This window comes from Hemitrygon akajei, chromosome 2 (genome assembly GCF_048418815.1).
Source record: "Hemitrygon akajei chromosome 2, sHemAka1.3, whole genome shotgun sequence".
Taxonomy (NCBI): Eukaryota; Metazoa; Chordata; class Chondrichthyes; order Myliobatiformes; family Dasyatidae; genus Hemitrygon; species Hemitrygon akajei.
The window spans coordinates 816,801-834,008 of NC_133125.1; the positions used below are offsets into that span (position 1 = coordinate 816,801).

Sequence of the window (17,208 nt, forward strand, 5' to 3'; positions counted from 1 at the left end):
AACCCTCCATTTTTCTTTCATCCATGTGCCTGTCCAAGAGGCTCTTAAATACCCCTAACGTTTTAGCCTCCATCACCATCCCTGGCAAGTCATTCCAGGCACTCACAACCCTGCATAAAAAAACTTACCCCTGACGTCTTCCCTAAACTCCCCTCCCTTCATTTTGTACCTATGCCCTAAGTCCCAGTTCTGCTAACCTTGCTTCATATGACTTGTTCTCTAATCCAGACAATATCCTGGTAAATCTCCTCTGCACCCTCTCCATAGCTTCCATACTTCCTATAATGAGGTGACCAGAATTGAACACAATACTCTAAAGTGCGGTCTCACCAGAGATTTGTAGAGTTGCAGCATGACCTCTCTACTCTTGAACTCAACCCCCCTGTTAATGAAGCCTAGCATCCCATAGGCCTTCTTAACTACCCTATCAACCTGTGCAGCGACCTTGAGGGATGTATGGATTTGAACCCCAAGGTCCCTTTGTTCATCCACACTCTTAAGTAACTGGCCATTAATCCTGTACTCAGTCTTCTGGTTTGTCCTTCCAAAATGCATCACCTCACACTTGACCGGATTGAACTCCATCTACCATTTTTCTGCCCAACTCTGCAGCCTGTCTATATCCTCTTGTAACCTTCAACCACCTATAGCTCCATCCATACCTATAGCTCCATCCACAATTCCTCCAATCTTCGTGTCATCCGCAAACTTAACTCACCCATCCTTCCACCTCTACATCCAGGTCATTTATAAAAATCACAAATAGCAGGGGTCCCAGGACAGATCCCTGCGGCACTCCACTACTCACTAACCTCCAGGCAGAATACTTTCCTTCCACAACTACACTCTGCTTTCTTCCTTTAAGCCAATTTTTTTTTATCCAAACAGCCAAGGTTCCACTTATTCCATGCCTCATGACTTTCTGGATGAGTCTCTCATGAGGGACCTTGTCAAATGCTTTGCTAAATAGTCCATGTAGACCACATCCACTCCCCTACCCTCATCAATTCCTTGGTTTTTATATTCTACTCCCCTTGAAATACATGCCAACTTTGTATTTCACTTCTTTACCACTTGCCCTTCAATCTTAAATCTTCTCTCACCATAAACCTACACACTTTGAACTCTTATTGAGTATTGGACTCCTCTTTCTGGGGAAAAGTCTGTGAGCATATTTTTATCTATGTCCCTCATACTTTGAATTTGCCTTCTTTTCCTCGTGCCTTCTTGCACAAGGAATTCTAAGTCCCTCCGCACCTGTGAATTTTCTCCCCATTTAGATAGCAGTCAACACTATTGTTCCTTTTACCAAAATGCATTATCATACATTTCCCAACATTGTAGTCCATCTGCCAATTTTTTGACCAGTCTTTCAATTTGTCCAAGTCTTGCTGCAATCTCACTGCTTCCTCACTTCTCCAGCTAGCTTCGTATCATTCATAAACTTTGCCACAAAGCCATCAACTGCATTATCTAAATCACTGACAAAGTGAAAAGTAGCGGCCCCAATACTGACCCCTGAGAAACACCACTAGTCACTGGCAGCCAACCAGAAAAGGGCCCCATAGTCCCCCTCCAGTTCAGATGCAAACCGTTTCATCTCTGCAGGTCCTACCTTCCCTTGAAAAGAGCCAAATAATCCAAAAATCTGACTCTCCCCTCATTCATGGATGACCTTTGGCGGCAATTTCTTTCATTAAAATAGAAAGACTTCAACCCATCCAAATGAATGCAATTTTGTCATATCCACTGTGTTTCTCAGTCTCTCTAACCAACTGTTCTGATGCACATGATAGATAAAGCTCCCCAACTCTCATTACCATCTTATTCTGGCTTCTTCCCCTTTCCTTTCCAGTCCTGATGAAGCCTAAACCCCTCAACCGATGCTGCCTGACTTGCAGAGTTCCTTCAGCACTTTGCTCAAAATTTCCAGCATCTGGCCTAATCACGGGACAATTTACAATGATCAATTAACCTACTAACCGGTAGGTCTTTGGACTTTGGTAGGAAACCAGAGCACCCAGGGGAAACCCACGTTTGCAAGGAAGATGTACTAACTCCCCATGGATCTCATTGGGAAATATACTCCCGACGACCCAACCTGTAATGGTATCACGCTAACTTCAATGCTAAGGTTTTGCCCTAGTCTATGCCAAAAGCTACTTTGCTTAGTCCCTAAAATCTGCACATGGACCCCGGTGTCCATACCTCTCCTATCCATGTACTTATCCAAATTTCTTTTAGATGTTGCAATCGAACCTGTATCCACCTGTTCTGCTGGCAGCTCATTCCACAATCGCGCCCACCTGAATGAAGAAGGAACGCCTCAGGTTCCTCTTAAGCATTTACACCATCTATACTATTCATAATTCTGTATACTGTACTTCCATTAAATCTCTCCTCATTCCAGGGAATAAAGTCCTAACCTATTCAACCTTTCTCTATAACTCAGGTACTCAAGTTGAGGGCCACATCTTTGTAAATGTTCACTATATTAGAACATAGGAAATCTACAACACATTACAGGTCCCTGTGCCCACAATGTTGTGCCAAACATGTAACCTACTCTAGAACCTGCCTAGAATTCCCTACTGCATAGTCCTCTATTTTTCTAAGCTCCATCTATGAGTCTCTTAAAAGACCCTATTGAATCCACCTCTACTACCTTTGCTGGCAATGCATTCCACGCATCCACCACTCTCTATGTGAAAAACCTATGTCTGACTTTCTCCTTGTACTTACTTCCAAGCACCTTAAAACTACGTCCCCTCATGTTAGCCATATCAGCCCTGGGAAAAAGCCTCTAGCTATCCACACCATCAATGCCTCTCACCTTATATACCTCTATCAGGTCACCTCTCATCCTCCATCACTCCAAGGAGAAAAGGCCAAGTTCACTCAATCTATTCATAAGACATGTTCTTCAATCCAGGGAACATCCTTGTAAATCTCCTCCACACTCCCTCTAGAACATCCACATCCTTCCTGTAATGGGGTGACCAGAAATAAACACAGTACTTCAAGTGGAATCTAACTAAGGTCTTATATAGCTGTAACATTACCTCATGGCTCTTGAATTTGAGTTCTTTTAATCTTATTGATATCTTGACCGGAACTGCACACAATACTCCAAATTTGGCCTCACCAACATCCTATACAACTTCAACATAACATCCCAACTCATTTGATTTACTAAGGTCAATGTTCCAAAAGCTCTCTTTGCAATCCTAACTACCCAGGATGCTGCCTTCAAGGAAGTGTGGATTGATATTCCCAGATCCCTTTATTCTACCACAGTACTCAGTGCTCTACCATTCACTGTGTCATTCCCACCCTGGATTGTCCTCCCACAGTGCAACATATCACACTTGTTTGTCTGCATTAAATACCATCTCCATGCAGGAAACCTAGACCTCATTTTGAAACTGGCTTTCTCAACGAACTCTGACTAAGGCCCATGAGAATCAGAGTCCAGTCACTGCATTGATTCAAATTATGGGTCCACATTCCCCTGCTTTTATACTACCACTGAAAATTTTCAAAGTTCTTGATTCTTGGGACCACCTCTTCCTCAAAAGCTGCTAACTAGTTTGAGCAATAATGCCATGCAATGTTCATGTGGAAATACAGAAATTACAAGAGTGGGTGGCTTTGATGACAACACATGCAAATCATTGAAGCAACAAATTAAAAGATAAAAGTGTCCTTGAATATTTTAACCTCTGTATATCCATCGATGTAGAGATGGTGAGGCTCAGTTCTGAGTAGTCTAATTGCTCAGCTGGAATGAAATTACGAAAGCACACGGTGCACTTAAATTGGAGGGAAAATAACCTTAGCCAATAAAAGTTTATTAATTGTATGGATAATACTCTTCCCAGCTTACACTGGAACGTTTGAATAGTGATGTGACCTTAATGGCAGAACTGCTTTAATAACCTTATTTTGATAACTGCAAACCTTGCTGCACAAAAATTTGAGTGCACTAAACCACTCAAATGTTAGAGGGCAAAACAAACTCCTTCAGTAAAATCTCAACATGCAATCTGTCAAATAAACACTTGCAATCTAGAATGTAATAAAGGGCAAGTTCATTGCCCACATTAAAACCATAAACCACTAACACTGCCATATTAGTTCTTAATGACCAGTCATTCAAAATACCTAAACAGCGAATTGAATTTTACAATCTTACACTAATAATACCATTTATAGAGAATTTGTGACTTCCAAAGTATATATAATGGAAAATAGGAAGGTGAATGAAAGGTTAGTGGCATTCTCTATAAAAAAAATTACAAGTGATACTCACAAATAGCTACAAGATGGAGGAAGAACTAAAGAAATTACAATCACATTTGGAGCTAATGTGTCCAGGTCCCAATGGACCAGTGTACGTTATTAAAAGAAATGGCTAGAGATAAACAAGCGGGTTTTAATCCTGGAACAGTTTCACTGATAAACAGCTTTAATCAAATCTAAAGTATCTCCACCAAGGATGGCCTCAAGCCCAGCTGTGAAAGGAGGGTTGAGCATGGGGCAAGCAGCCCCATTCTATAAAAACCCAGTGCTAGAGAAACGTCAGCAGAAGCTCCAAAGACCTCACCCCTGAGAGCAAGGATCTTTGAAGATAGGTTACATCTTGGGACAGCTATGAAAGGCTGGCCCAGGAGAGTGGACTCTGCAGAGCTGCTGTCAGTGGCCTTTGCTGCAAGCTGAAGTAAAAGTGAATTTATGAAAAGGCAATCATGTTTGTCCAAATTATTTGAGCTCAACAAGATGATGCAGCTGTATTTATAGAAGGCATTTGATAAGGTGCTGCAAAGATTATTTCAGAAGTTTATGTTCATTACATGGGAGACAAAATATGCATAACTGGCTGGGAAGTATTGGGACATTCATAAAAGAAATTTGAAAATGGCTCTAGAGATTTGATGCCGAATCTACTGGTGATACAAAGATGGGTAGGAATGTTGCTACAAAAGAAATACACACAAGTGAAGTAACAGGACAAAGGTCTTGGAAATGAAGTATAACACATGAAGGTTACTCAAAGAAATAGCAAATCCATTCTCAGCAGTCTCTCAAACAACTGTACACAAGATGGACATTCATAAGCTGGGTAGGACCTGTATGCAAAAGGCTAATATGCAGGCATAATAATTAGAAATGCTAACGTTACAATTTATGAAAGAGAACAGAATGCTAATGTAAGAGACAACACTCCAGTATATAAGACACATCTGAACTTGGAAGGTTCAGACAATACATGCCTGAAATAGAATGTGCTAGTTTTCTTACCATAAGTTGCACCAGATTTAGATCCACTCAAGTTAGTGGAGGACTTTAATATTTTAACACCTGAGAGATCTTGACAGGGGGAATGTGGGAAGAATGCTTTCGCATGAGAACCCATGTGGGAAGAATGTTTTCTCGTGACCAACTTCTCTCAGAGGGTTGAGTGTCTTGGGAATGCACTTACTCAAAAGCACGAGCAACAGCATTTGAAGATAAGAGTGCACAAGATTCATGATAAGTAAAGATTTGAAAGCCTGCCAAGGACAACAGAGAATTTTATTGAATTATAGAACAAATTCAAGAGGCCAAATAGCCAGGATCATTTGTGGACTGGAGGATTGGGCAAGGATACAAAGAAAACATGCAAATGCAAACATTTACTATTTTATAAACTAGTCAGGTTTGCCTTACCATGCTGTAACTTTCTGACTCATCGGGAGTTGCTGATTTGGTTTTCCTGTCAGACTCTCTTCTTCTGCTACCCCCTTTATCTGTTCGGTCTTTCTGCGACTCCCGAGAACCCTGAGCAAGGTTCTTTCTATCACTGCTTGCAGTTTTGCTTCGTTCATATCGCAGATATTCATCCTTCTTAAAGGCTGGCAGATGTCTACCTTTTGAAAGGGAAGCCTTTATGTTGTCTCCTGCAGAAGGGCAGGAAGATCTTTTGCTAACTTGTCGTGCTGAATGGCTTGAAGATTTCTGCCTTTTCCCATCACCACTGTCAGCCCTCTCCTTTTCACTTTTTCTTTTTGATGCTGTTCAATAAAGGTGAATATTCTTTATGACTCAAAAAAAGTTAAATACAAAATCAAAGTGAAAATAGAAATCCAAGTGATTGGTAGAAATATCAATACACATGTAACATTGTTAAATACACTGCTTTCATGGTATTACATGTAGTAAGAATACCCACTCCAATCTCACTGTAGTTATTAAGTACTAGGTGTCACAAAGGAAGACAAATTTAACAAATACTTTAAAGAATTGTTAATGACACTGTACATAAGCAGAAAGTATCTTTTACCACATACTGACCATTCAAACTCAGCACTAAAACTTTATTGAACCCTAGACTGCTTGAGCAAAATGGAAATCAAAACCAGAACACAAAACTGTGTTCTGACAATACACTTAAAATCTAAAACTAGATCAATTTTCTTTATAAATTATTCAAATCACAATAAATCAGAAGTTCCTACAATTCTTCAAAGAAATTAACTAAGATAGTTAAGGTGAATAAACCTGCAAGAACCAGCTCAATCTTGTCTAATACAAAACCAAGAAATTATCTGCAACACAAACAAACCAATTGGACCCAGCCATGATAACTCAAAAGTTTTGAGTGGCAGTGCTGTCAATGTAAGCAACACAAGCACCATCACTATTACATCATACCTTTCTTCTCACTAACGTCTTGTTCACTCTCAGGATTATAAAGCTCATCATCTTGATCAGGCGCTTCTGTCAAGATATCATCCAAAACATTGACTTCACCATCTAAAAGACAAGAAATTCATCTGTTACCTTGTACTTCTCGTATGTCATATTCCTACTTGTACAGCTAATACAGTGCTATAAAACTACTACTGAGTCTTACAATATGATAAGCTTTTGGAAAAACATATAGAACAATACAGCACAGTACAGGCCATTCAGCACACAGTGTTGTGCCGACCCTTAAACACTGCCTCCCATATAACCCTCCATCTTAAATTCCTCCGTATACCTGTCTAGTAGTCTCTTAAATTTCACTCGTGTATCTGCCTCCACCACTGACTCAGGCAGTGCATTCCATGCACCAACCACTCTGAGTAAAAACCTTCCTCTAATATCCCCCTTGAACTTTCCACCCCTTAAAGCCAGGTCCTCTTGTACTGAGCAGTGGTGCCCTGGGGAACTGGCACTGGCTGTCCACTCTACCTATGCCTCTTAATATCTTGTATACCTCTATCATGTCTCCTCTCATCCTCCTTCTCTCCTATGAGTAAAGCCCTAGCTCCCCTTAGTCTCTGATCATAATGCATACTCTCTAAACCAGACAGCATCCTGGTAAATCTCCTCTGTATCCTTTCCAATGCTTCCACATCCTTCCTACAGTGAGGTGACCATAACTGGACACAGTACTCCAAGTGTGGCCTAACCAGTTTTATAGAGCTGCATCATTACCTCGTGACTCTTAAACTTTATCCCTCAACCTATGAAAGCTAACACCCTATAAGTTTTCTTAGCAACCCTATCTACCTGTGAGGCAACTTTCAGGGATCTGTGGACATGTACCCCCAAATCCCTCTGCTCCTCCACACTACCAAGTATCCTGCCATTTACTTTGTACTCTGTCTTGGAGTTTGTCCTTCCAAAGTGTACCATCTCACACTTCTCCGGGTTGAACTCCATCTGCCACTTCTCAGCCCACTCTGCATCCTATAAATGTCTCTCTGCGATCTTCGACAATCCTCTATACCATCCACAACACCACCAACCTTTGTCTGCAAACTTGCCAACCCACCCTTCTACCCCCAAATCCAGGTCACTAATAAAAATCATGAAAAGCAGAGGTTCCAGAACCGATCCTTGTGGGACACCACTAGTCACAACCCTCGAATCCGAATGTACTCCCCCTCTACCACAACCTTCTGCTTTCTGGAGGCAAGCCAATTCTGAATTCACCTGGCCAAACTTCCCTGGACCCCATGCCTTCTGACTTTCTGAATAAGCCTACCATGTGGTACCTTGTTAAAAAGTTAGATTTTCACTTGGTTTTTGCTCCTGAAACATTTAACTTGACCTATCTCAGCAGGAACAAACTCAATGTATCCTGTATATGGTGGCTTTCTTTACTCTGATCCCCATTCCTTTCTTCATGCTGTCTCCTCATTCCTGAGCTCAGATTTTTTACTCTCCAAACACTATTCTAGGAAAATGTGAGTTTATGCAGTTTAACAAGTGGAGAACACTTTTTTCAGAAGCATTGAGAAACAATTAATTATTAATGCAAACAAGTCAAACCTTGGTATAATAGATTGAGAAGTAAAAAAAAATGAACATGCAAATATGTGACAAAAGAGCCATGGGAATAAAATGTCAACTTCTTCGGCCAAGACCATTCTTGAGGACTGGAAAGGAAGGGTGCCTGGATATCCTTCCTTTTGTGGCACAACAAAGCAGCTCCCCAATCTGCATTGGGTCTCACTGATATAGAGGAGGCTGTACCAGAAGTACCAGACACAGTACATGATCCCAAGAAACTTGTATGAGAAGTGCACTTCCCCTGGAAGTATTGTCTGAGGTCCTGAATGGAGGCAAGAGAGATGGAGGGGCAGGTGTAACATTCCCCCACCCACCATTTCCATCACCTGGTCATACCTATCAACTGCCAGATTATACTCCTCCTCCCCATACCTCTATTTTCTGGTTTCTGCCCCCGTCCTTCCTTACCAGTCTTGATAAAGGGTCTCAGACCGGAACCTCAAATGGATGTTATTGCCATCCATAGATGCTGCCTGACCCGTTGAGTTCCTCCTGCATTTCCTATGCATTGCTTCAGATTTCTAGCATTTGCAGAACACGGGCTGACTTAAAACGTGTCAGTAAAATTAAGGAATAGAGACCAATTGATGGAGTTTAATCCACATAAATTCAAGGCAATGCACTTCAGCAGTATCGATGAGGCTAGAATATACATATAGTGATAGATTTCAGGGAGTATTGAGAAATAGAGACCTCAGCATACTTCCAAAGATTCGTGAAGGTGGGCTTGCAGGTGGATTACCTTTTTTTAATGTTAATGATCATGTACCCTGGGGATTGACCCTTCATTAAAAGCTAAAATTACTAGATGTTACAGTGAAGAAGGTTGTCAAAGATACTGGAGGATATACATCAGTTACAGATATGACAGAAGTGATGGGAGGCTATGTTTATTCTGGGGAAGTATGAGATGTTGCACTTTGGGTGGTAATTGTATAAAATTAACATTAAAGACAATACAACACAGAAAGATACCTTTCTGCCCACAATATTGTATCAAACTAATTTAATAACCAAATGATCAACTGAAACTAATCTCTTCTGCCTACACTATGCCTATATACTTTCATTTTCCTCACATTCATGTGCCTATCTAAACATTTCTCAAAAGTCTCTAATGTTCCTACATCTACCACCACCCAGGCAACACACTCCAGGCACCAACCATTTGGTGTAAAACACTTGCCCCTCACATCTCCTTTGAAATTACCCACCTCTCATCTTAAATGCATGACCTCTGGTATTAAGACATTTTAACCCTTGGAAAAAATATGGTCTGTCCACTCTATCTCTCTCATAATCTTATAACATCTAACAGAGCTCCAATCAGCATCTGCTGCTCCAGAGAAAGCCTCGTTATTGCGCTTTTTCTCATCTAAGCAACATTCTGATAAACCTTGTCCAAAGTCTCGACATCCTTCTTATAACGGGCCAACCAGAACTGTATGAAATACTCTATATGCAGCCTAACTGAAGTTACATAATTTCCTGACTTTTGAACTCAATGCCTCAACTAATTAAGGCAAGCATGCTATGTGCCTACTAAACCAGCCTATCAACTTTTGTAGCCACTTACAAGGAGCTATGAACTTGGACCCCAAGATCCCTCTGCTCATACTCACTGTTAAGGATCTTCCTTTAACAGTGTACTGCTTCTTTGCATTTAGCATACCAACACATCACATTTAGCCAGGTTAAACTCCATCTGCCATTTTGTTGCCCATATCTGCAACTGAATGATATCCCATTGTATTCTTTGCCAGTCCTCTAAGCTATCCACACCACCAATCTTCATATCCATGCATTAGGATGGCAAACTTTATATTCACACATCAACATTTTCATCCAGGTCATTTATATACATCACAAGCAGCAGAGCAGCTGTGCTGTCCCTGCAGAACAGTAGTAATTACAGATCTCCAGATAGAATAAGCCCCTTTGGCCACTACCCTGTCTTCTATGGGCAAGTCAGTTCTAAATCCAAGTGACCAATTCACCATGGATCTGATAGATCTTAATCTTCTGGGTGAGACTCCCATGAGAGACCTTGTCAAAAGCCTTACTAAAATCCATGTAGGCAATATCCACAGCTTTATTGTCATCAGTCATCCTTGTTATCTTGTCAAAAAACTCAATCAATTAGTAAGACAGTACCAACAGATCTCTTTATAGCATTTTGTACAGTGGTATCTTTGCATCCAATGCCATACCTCCCTCAAAGTAGCAATGCCAGTAAGTAGATAGTGGCACTTGAGAGTAATTATCTGGTGTTCTGCTTGCCCCATTACAGGAAGGACACGTAGAGCTCAGAAGAGGTTTATCATGATGCTACCTGGATTAGTGGGTTTAGCCACAGGAAAGGTTGGACAAACTGAAGGAACTCAGAGGGTTAAAAAGAGTTTACCTTTTAATCTGGGATTATTTACACAAATTTATCGTTTTGCTCCAGCTTCCAGCATCCAGATGCAAATCTCCACATTGATTTTGTATTCACCATGAGTTTGAGAGGTACCTTAGGTACCTTAAAATCAATGCATCAAGGTGCTTAGATTCTACTGTACCAAAGGAAAATAATGGTCACACACTTTCACTTGCGTCAATATGTTGGTTCCATCTACCTTCTGCAAGCATGCCACCTATTGTGTATGTGACAAAAACAAACTATAGTTTCATTATCACAAAACTGCATGTGGAAATGAATACATGCAAACACTGACATATTTACTACTATGAAAGCACTTGGCTGTATGTACAACACCTAACAATGTTCTATTATGGAAGTATTTTTTAAGCAGATGATAGACAATGTCATCCTAGCTGCTCTGCAGCAACAGTCCGTGACAAATTGTCTTCTACCACCATAATCTTGTCCAGCCTATTTATTTTTATTAGCAGTCAACCAATCAGTTCGAAGAGAGAGATAGCTTCCACAGGTCGGGGAGAAGAGTTTAGAAAAAAGAGCGTTTCACAGGGATCCTCACATTAGTGGCGGACCAATTGATTTGCGGTTCATTTGCAGAAGCAAATAAAGTAAAGCATGGTCAAAGCAGAGCGGCCATTATATGAGTGGACCAGTGCAGAAGTGGGACTTGTGGCTTTGGTGAGGAGGCACAGCTAAGTATCAGGTAAGGCTTTTGTAGTGGTTGAATAAAAAGTCACTAAATTATAGCTAATTAAATTAAGAAAGGATGATGAAGGATCAGGTGATGTGCTGTCAATGCATGATGTGAGAGCTGGTGTACCCCACTGTGGTTCCTGGTGACCACATCTGCAGTGAGTGTTGGCTGCTCGAGGAACTCAGGCTCAAAGTTGATGAACTGGAATCTGAGTCTCACTGCAGCACATCAGGGAGAGTTACCTGGATTCTGTTTCAGAAGGTAGTCAAACCCATTAGATTAGCTGCTTCATATCCGGTCTGTAGTCAGGAACAAGAGGGTGTGACTGCAAGTGAGGTGGGTAGTGGGATCCAAGGGACAGTGTTGGAGGAGCCTCAGCCCTTGTGCTTATCCAACAGGACTGAGACTCTTGCTCCCTGTGTGCATGAGAGTAGGATGAATGAGCAACCTAACTGTGGCACTGTAATTCAGGGAACAATTCAAGAGGGGGATAAAGAGAAAAAGAAAAAAAAAGAGAAAGAGAAAAATGGATTCTCTGTCATGAGGATAGAGCATCCCAAATCCTGTGTTGCTTGCCTGGTGCCCAAGTTCGGGACATCTTATCTGACCTGAACAGGAATTTGCAAAGGGAGGAGAAAGATCCAGTCATTGTGATCCATGTGGGTGCCAACAACGTAGGTGGAAAGAGGTTCTGTTGAGGGAATTTGAGCAGCTAGGGGCTAAATTAAGAAGCAGAACCAAAAAGGTAGTAACTAATCTTTGGATTACTACCTGAGCCATGTGCAAATTGGCATAGGGTCAAGAAGATTAGAGAGTTAAATGTGTGGCTAAAGGATTGATGTTGGAGCAGTGGGTTTGAATTCATGGGAAATTGACACCAGTATTAGGGAAGCAGGGAGCTGTAGCAAAGGGATGGGCTCCACCTGAACCATGATGGGACCTGGATTCTAGCGAATCGTATAACTAGGGCAGTGGATAGGGCTTTAAACTAAATAGTAGGGGAGTGGGTTCAACAGATTGGAGAAGTATGGATAAGTAAAAAAGAAAAGTGTGGATAAAGATTAAAAAGCCAAAAGTTAAAAGAGAGAAAAGTAAGAGTGGAATGAAGAAGTCATGAAAAAGAGTAAAAGATTACAAAATTTTAAAAGCATAATGAGTGTAAGGGCACTTTATTTGAATACCCGTCATATTCAAAACAAGGTCAGTGAACTTGTGGCACAAATCAGTACAAAGGTATGATTTAGTGGTCAATACAGAGACATGGTTGCAGGGTGGAGAGCACTGGGAATTAAATATCCAAGGGTATCAGGTAATACAGAAGGATAGTCAGGAAGGTAAGGGAGGTGGGGCAACACTCAGTACAGAAGCCCCTCAGGACTATGTACAAAGTCCACTCCTTTACTCCCTGTATACCCATGACTGTGTTGCCACCTAAAACTCTTTAATCTGTTAAGTAAATTTGTCAACGACACTACATTGATTGGCCTAATCTCAAATAATAATGAGGTGGTCTACAGGGAAGAAGTCATCTCTCTGACACAGTGGTGTCAAGAAAACAACCTCTCTCTCTCAATGTCACAAAAACAAAGGAGATGGTTGTGAATTACAGGAGGAATGGAGACAGGCTAAACTCTACTGACATCAATGGATCTGGGGTTGAGAGAGTAAGCAGCTTTAAGTTCCTCAGCATCCACATCACTGAGAACCTCAACGTGGTCTGTACACACCAGCTGTGTGGTGAAAAAGCCACAACAGCGCCTCTTTCATCTCAGACAGCTGAGGAAGTTTGGGACGGGCCCCTAAATCCTTTCTACAGGGGCACAACTGAGAGCATCCTGACTGGCTGCATCGCTGCCTAGTATGGGAAATATACTTCCCTCAATCGCAGGATTCTGCAGAGTGTGGTGCAGACAGCCCAGCGCATCTATAGTTGTGAACTTCCCATGATTCAGGACATTTACAAAGACAGGTGTGTAAAAAGGACCCGTAGGATCATTGGGGAACTGAGTTACCCCAATCACAATCTATTCCAGCTGGTACTATCCAGGAAATGGTATTGCAGCAGAAAAGCCAGGACCAACAGGCTTCTTCCACTCGGCCATCAGACTGATTAACATGCTGATTTGAGTATATTTCTATGTTTCATCAACTTTTCTATTTATAATAAATTATTATAAATTATTAAGATTGCACATTGCACATTTAGACAGATACATAATATAACGATTTTTATTCATCACGCATATGAAGGATGTAAGAAATAAAGTCAATTCAGTAAGGATGAGCTCAGGGCAATAGAGACGATATAAGATCCAAGGAGCAGAATGTTAAATGCATCTGGGTAGAGATTAGAAATAGTAAAAGAAAACAATCACTGGTGGGGAGATGTCTGTTGGCCACTGAATTATAAAATTACAGTGGAACTGGGAATAAACAGAAAAATATCTGAGGCATGTTAGAATGGAACGGCAGTTATCATGGGGGACTCTAACTTATAAACATAGAAATATAGAAAACTAACAGCATAATACAGGTCCTTCGGCCCACAATGCTGTGCCAAACACATACTTACTTTAGAAATTACCTAGGGTTACCCATAGCCCTCTTGATTTTCTAAGCTCCATGTACCTATCCAAGAGTCTCTTAAAAGACCCCATTGTATTTACCACCACCGCCGTCGCTCGCAGCCCATTCCATGTACTCACCACTCTCTAGATCTCTATCATTACCTACAAACCCCATTTCCAGAAAAGTTGGGATATCTTCCAAAATGCAATAAAAACAAAAATCTGTGATATGTTAATTCACGTGAACCTTTATTTAACTGACAAAAGTACAAAGAAAAGATTTTCAATAGTTTTACTGATCAACTTATTTGTATTTTGTAAATATACACAAATTTAGAATTTAATGGCTGCAACACACTCAACAAAAGTTGGGGCAGAGGCATGTTTACCATTGTGTTACATAGAAACATAGAAAATAGGTGCAGGAGTAGGCCATTTGGCCCTTCGAGCCTGCACCGCCATTCAGTATGATCATGGCTGATCATCCAACTCAGAACCCTGTACCTGCTTTCTCTCCATACCCCCCTGATCCCTTTAGCCACAAGGGCCATATCTAACTTCCTCTTAAATATAGCCAATGAATCGGCCTCAACTGTTTCCTGTGGCAGAGAATTCCACAGATTCACCACTCTCTGTGTGAAGAAGTTTTTCCTCATCTCGGTCCTAAAAGGCTTCCCCTTTATCCTTAAACTGTGACCCCTTGTTCTGGACTTCCCCAACATCGGAAACAATCTTCTTGCATCTAGCCTGTCCAATCCCTTTAGAATTTTATACGTTTCAATAAGATCCCCCCTCAATCTTCTAAATTCCAGTGAGTATAAGCCTAGTCGATTCAATCTTTCTTCATATGAAAGACGTGCCATCCCAGGAATCAATCCGGTGAACCTTCTTTGCACTCCCTCTATGGCAAGAATGTCTTTCCTCAGGGGACCAAAACTGCACACAATACTCCAGGTGAGGTCTCACCAAGGCCTTGTACAACTGCAGTAGAACCTCCTTGCTCCTGTACTCAAATCCTTTTGCTATGAATGCCAACATTCCATTTGCCATTTTCACCACCTGCTGTACCTGCATGCCCACCTTCAATGACTGGTATACAATGACACCCAGGTCTCGTTGCACCTCCCCTTTTCCTAATCAGCCACCATTCAGATAATAATCTGTTTTCCTGTTCTTGCAACCAAAGTGGATAACCTCACATTTATCCACATTAAATTGCATCTGCCATGAATCTGCCCACTCACCTAACCTATCCAAGTCACCCTGCATCCTCCTCACAGCTAACACCGCCACCCAGCTTCGTGTCATCCGTAAACTTGGAGATGCTGCATTTAATTCCCTCGTCTAAATCATTTATATTGTAAACAACTGGGGTCCCAGCACTGAGCCTTGCGGTACCCCACTAGTCACTGCCTGCCATTCTTTGCGGTACCCCACTAGTCACTGCCTGCCATTCTGAAAAGGTCCCATTTACTCCCACTCTTTGCTTCCTATCTGCCAACCAATTCTCTATCCACATCAATACCATACCCTCAATACTGTGTGCTTTAAGTTTGCACACTAATCTCCTGTGTGGGACCTTGTCAAAAGCCTTTTGAAAATCTAAATATACCACATCTACTGGCTTTCCCCTATCCACTCTACCAGTTACATCTTCAAAAAATTCTATAAGATTCGTCAGACATGACTTTCCTTTCACAAATCCATGCTAACTTTGTCCGATGATTTCACCTCTTTCCAAATGGGCTATTATCACATCTTTGATAACCGACTCTAGCATTTTCCCCACCACCGATGTCAGACTAACCGGTCTATAATTCCCCGGTTTTTCTCTCCCTACTTTTTTAAAAAGTGGGGTTACATTAGCCAGCCTCCAATCCTCAGGAGCTAATCCAGAATCTAAGGAGTTTTGAAAAATTATCACTAATACATCCACTATTTCTTGGGCTACTTCCTTAAGCACTCTGGGATGCAGACCATCTGGCCCTGGGGATTTATCTGCCTTTAATCCCTTCAATTTACCTAACACCACTTCCCTACTAACATGCATTTCCCTCAGTTCCTCCATCTCACTAGACCCTCGGTCCCCTACTATTTCTGGAAGATTTATGTCCTCCTTAGTGAAGACAGAACCAAAGTAGTTATTCAATTGGTCTGCCATGTCCTTGTTCCCCATGATCAATTCACCTGTTTCTGACTGTAAGGGACCTACATTTGTCTTGACCAATCTTTTTCTTTTCACATATCTATAAAAGCTTTTACAGTCAGTTTTTATGTTTCCTGCCAGCTTTCTCTCATAATCTTTTTTCCCTTTCCTAATTAAGCCCTTTGTCCTCCTCCGCTGGACTCTGAATTTCTCCCAGTCCTCAGGTGTGCTGCTTTTTCTGGCTAATTTATATATTTCTTCTTTGGACTTGATACTATCCCTAATTTCTCTTGTCAGCCACGGGTGCACAATCTTCCCTGGTTTATTCTTTTGCCAAAATGGGATGAACAATTGTTGTAGTTCATCCATGCAATCTTTAAATACTTGCCACTGCATATCCACCGTCAACCCTTTAAGTATCATTTGCCAGTCTATCTTAGCTAATTCACGTCTCATACCTTCAAAGTTACCCTTCTTTAAGTTCAGAACTTTTGTTTCTGAATTAACTATGTCACTCTCCATCTTAATGAAGAATTCCACCATATTATGGTCACTCTTACCCAAGGGGCCTCGCATGACAAGATTGCTAACTAACCCTTCCTCATTGCTCAATACCCAATCTAGAATGGCCTGCTCTCTAGTTGGTTCCTCGACATGTTGGTTCAGAAAACCATCCCGCATACATTCCAAGAAATCCTCTTCCTCAGCACTCTTACCAATTTGGTTCATCTAATCTATATGTAGATTGAAGTCACCCATTATAACTACTGTTCCTTTATTGCACGCATTTCTAATTTCTTGTTTAATGCCATCCCCAACCTCACTACTACTGTTAGGTGGTCTGTACACAACTCCCACCAGCGTTTTCTGCCCCTTAGTGTTATGCAGCTCTACCCATATCGATTCCACATCCTCCAGGCTAATGTCCTTCCTTTCTATTGCGTTAATCTCCTCTCTATCCAGCAATGCTACCCCACCTCCTTTTCTTTCCTGTCTATCTCTCCTGAATATTGAATATCCCTGGATGTTGAGCTCCCATCCTTGGTCACCCTGA

At 41.4% G+C, this 17,208-nt stretch overlaps 1 protein-coding gene across 2 annotated transcripts in view; it reads right to left on the bottom strand.

Moving 5' to 3' along the window:
- The window catches only part of ythdc1 (YTH N6-methyladenosine RNA binding protein C1), a 93,561-nt gene that overhangs the window by 56,062 nt on the left and 20,291 nt on the right, over positions 1–17,208 (bottom strand). For both annotated transcript variants that reach the window (XM_073066026.1, XM_073066018.1), the window contains exons 2-3: positions 6,694–6,795; positions 5,710–6,053 (exon numbers count right to left, since the gene is read on the bottom strand). In XM_073066026.1, coding sequence (XP_072922127.1) covers positions 5,710–6,053; positions 6,694–6,795 — 446 coding nt within the window. The remainder of the gene's footprint in view (positions 1–5,709; positions 6,054–6,693; positions 6,796–17,208) is intronic.